Raw genomic sequence first — 2,230 nt, 5'->3', positions numbered from 1 at the left:
ACCACCACCACCACCACCACCAGTGTATAATTACCAAATAATATCCTGCATATTTTCAATGTTGTTCTTCAGATATAATTGGCCGTGTCAGAAATGGAGAATCAATACCATTCCGTCCCACTCTCAATACAGAAATCGGTTCCATAAACGACCCTGACCATGTTTTGAAGAATTTGATGGAAATTTGTTGGGCTGAAGATCCAAATCAAAGACCAGATTTTATAACCATCAAATCTTACTTGAAAAGTCACACTAAAGAAGTGTAAGGGAAATTAATTTCATCAATTTAAAGTCAGTTCTTGAAGAAAGGATCTCTCGTTGGTTTAACATTTTAGCATTTAAACTGGTTGTATTTGGCCAAAATATTCTGTCTATTTTTAAGTTCAAACTGGCCAGATCTGGTTTCTCACACCTATACTACAATGTCATTTTCAAAATAAGCAATCACATCATTGAAATTTCAAAGCTTGGAGATAATACATGATTAATTCAAAACAATGTGAATAAATAAGCATTATGTTTGACAGAATTACCTGAATGATAAAGGGTTAAACCAGACATATGAATATATATCCTTTTAGTATTTAAATTGGCCATATCTGGCTCAAATATTCTACCTGTTTTACGTTCAAGCATAAAAGATCCAACCTCATACACCTACCCTACATTGTCATTCTAAAACTAAACAATCACACCACTGGAATCTCAAAGCTACAACATAAGTCATGATTTATTCAAAACAATGTGAATAAATAAGCATTACATTTGATAGATTAATCTGAATGCTAAAGGGTTAAACCAGTCAAATCCAGCTCAAATGACAAGATCTGGCCTCTCACACCTACCCTGAAAATAAACAACCACATCATTGACATCTTGAAGCTATGAGATAATGTATGATAAATTCAAAACAATGTGAATAAACAAGCATTACATTTGACAGAGTAATTTGAATGTTAAAGGGTTAGTTCCATAAATCCTTTGTTTGCTTCTTCACATCAGATGGTTAATGGGTAACGCTTGGTCTCCAAAGACCTTTGCTCAGTCTTTCATTTAGGATTTGACCCACATTCTAGCATAGTCTGTATAACAGACACCATTTTCTTTCTTACCCTCATTTTGAGTCAGTCATGACCAAGAACAACACTCTCCATTGTCCTTCAGACATCATATGAAGAGAAATTTTTGGCTGAAATCAAGAAAGGATAAAGGCAGCATAGTCCTCTCTTGATTTTGGCTGAAAGTTTCTCTTCATGTGACATCTGAAGAACGAAGGGAAGTGTTGCTCTTGGTCATGACTGATGCTAAAAGAGTGCAAGAATGGAAATGGTCTCTGTTATATAGACTATGCTAGAATGTGGGTCAAATCCTAAATGAAGGACTGAGCAAAGGTCTTTGGAAATTAAGCGTTTCCCATTAACTATCTGGTGTGAAGAAGCAAACAAAAGGATTTCTTGCTCACTTGACAAGCAACAAGCGGGTTGATTTGGTTTCAAATCTCAGGCAGGCAGGGCCAAGCAAGGTCCATAGAGGGGCATAACATCCCCATCACTAGTGATCACTCTAAACACCATGATGTTGACTGGATGTTTAATTTATATTTTTCTCGGTATATGTTTTGGGGACACTGCAAGCCAATGGTCGTTCTGTGTGTTCACCATCTGTTCATACTGGAGCTTCCAGCATGAATGCCAAACAGGACAGCATGTCATTTCCAAATTTCTAGCAGAGTGCATTGCATCATGGTGCTGCTTTTCTCACTGATGGTGTCCAACTGACCCTACTATACTGTGTAGTCAACAAAATTAAAAACAAGTAATGTACATGCCCAAAATTAAAAATATCAAATGCTGACAATTTACCCATTGCACATTGTTTAATGTCCGCTTTCCATACTGGCATGGGTTGGACGATTTGACTGAGGACTGGCAAGCCAGATGGCTGCATCAGACTCCAATCTGATCTGGCAGAGTTTCTACTGCTGGATGCCCTTCCTAACGCCAACCACTCCAAGAGTGTAGTCGGTGCTTTTACGTGCCACCAGCATGAGAGCCAGTCAGGTGGTACTGATATATATATATATCAATTAGAAAATGGAGGATAATATGCTGAACCCAACTACTTGCAGACAGTGTATCCCGTTGAATTCATTAATTCAATTCATAGCTAAAGTGACAAAAAAAAAAAAAACCCCACAAAGTACAGGTGTTTATGACAAACCATGTTATTT

The 2,230-nt window shown here is 37.3% G+C and overlaps 1 protein-coding gene across 1 annotated transcript in view; it reads left to right on the top strand.

Moving 5' to 3' along the window:
* The window catches only part of LOC106870311 (atrial natriuretic peptide receptor 1), a 66,288-nt gene that overhangs the window by 53,812 nt on the left and 10,246 nt on the right, over nucleotides 1-2,230 (top strand). Inside the window, exon 11 of the mRNA XM_052973490.1 lies at nucleotides 73-262. Coding sequence (XP_052829450.1) covers nucleotides 73-262 — 190 coding nt within the window. The remainder of the gene's footprint in view (nucleotides 1-72; nucleotides 263-2,230) is intronic.

This window comes from Octopus bimaculoides, chromosome 16, assembly GCF_001194135.2.
Source record: "Octopus bimaculoides isolate UCB-OBI-ISO-001 chromosome 16, ASM119413v2, whole genome shotgun sequence".
In the NCBI taxonomy this organism is placed as follows: Eukaryota; Metazoa; Mollusca; class Cephalopoda; order Octopoda; family Octopodidae; genus Octopus; species Octopus bimaculoides.
This window is presented reverse-complemented; position numbering and strand designations above follow the sequence as displayed.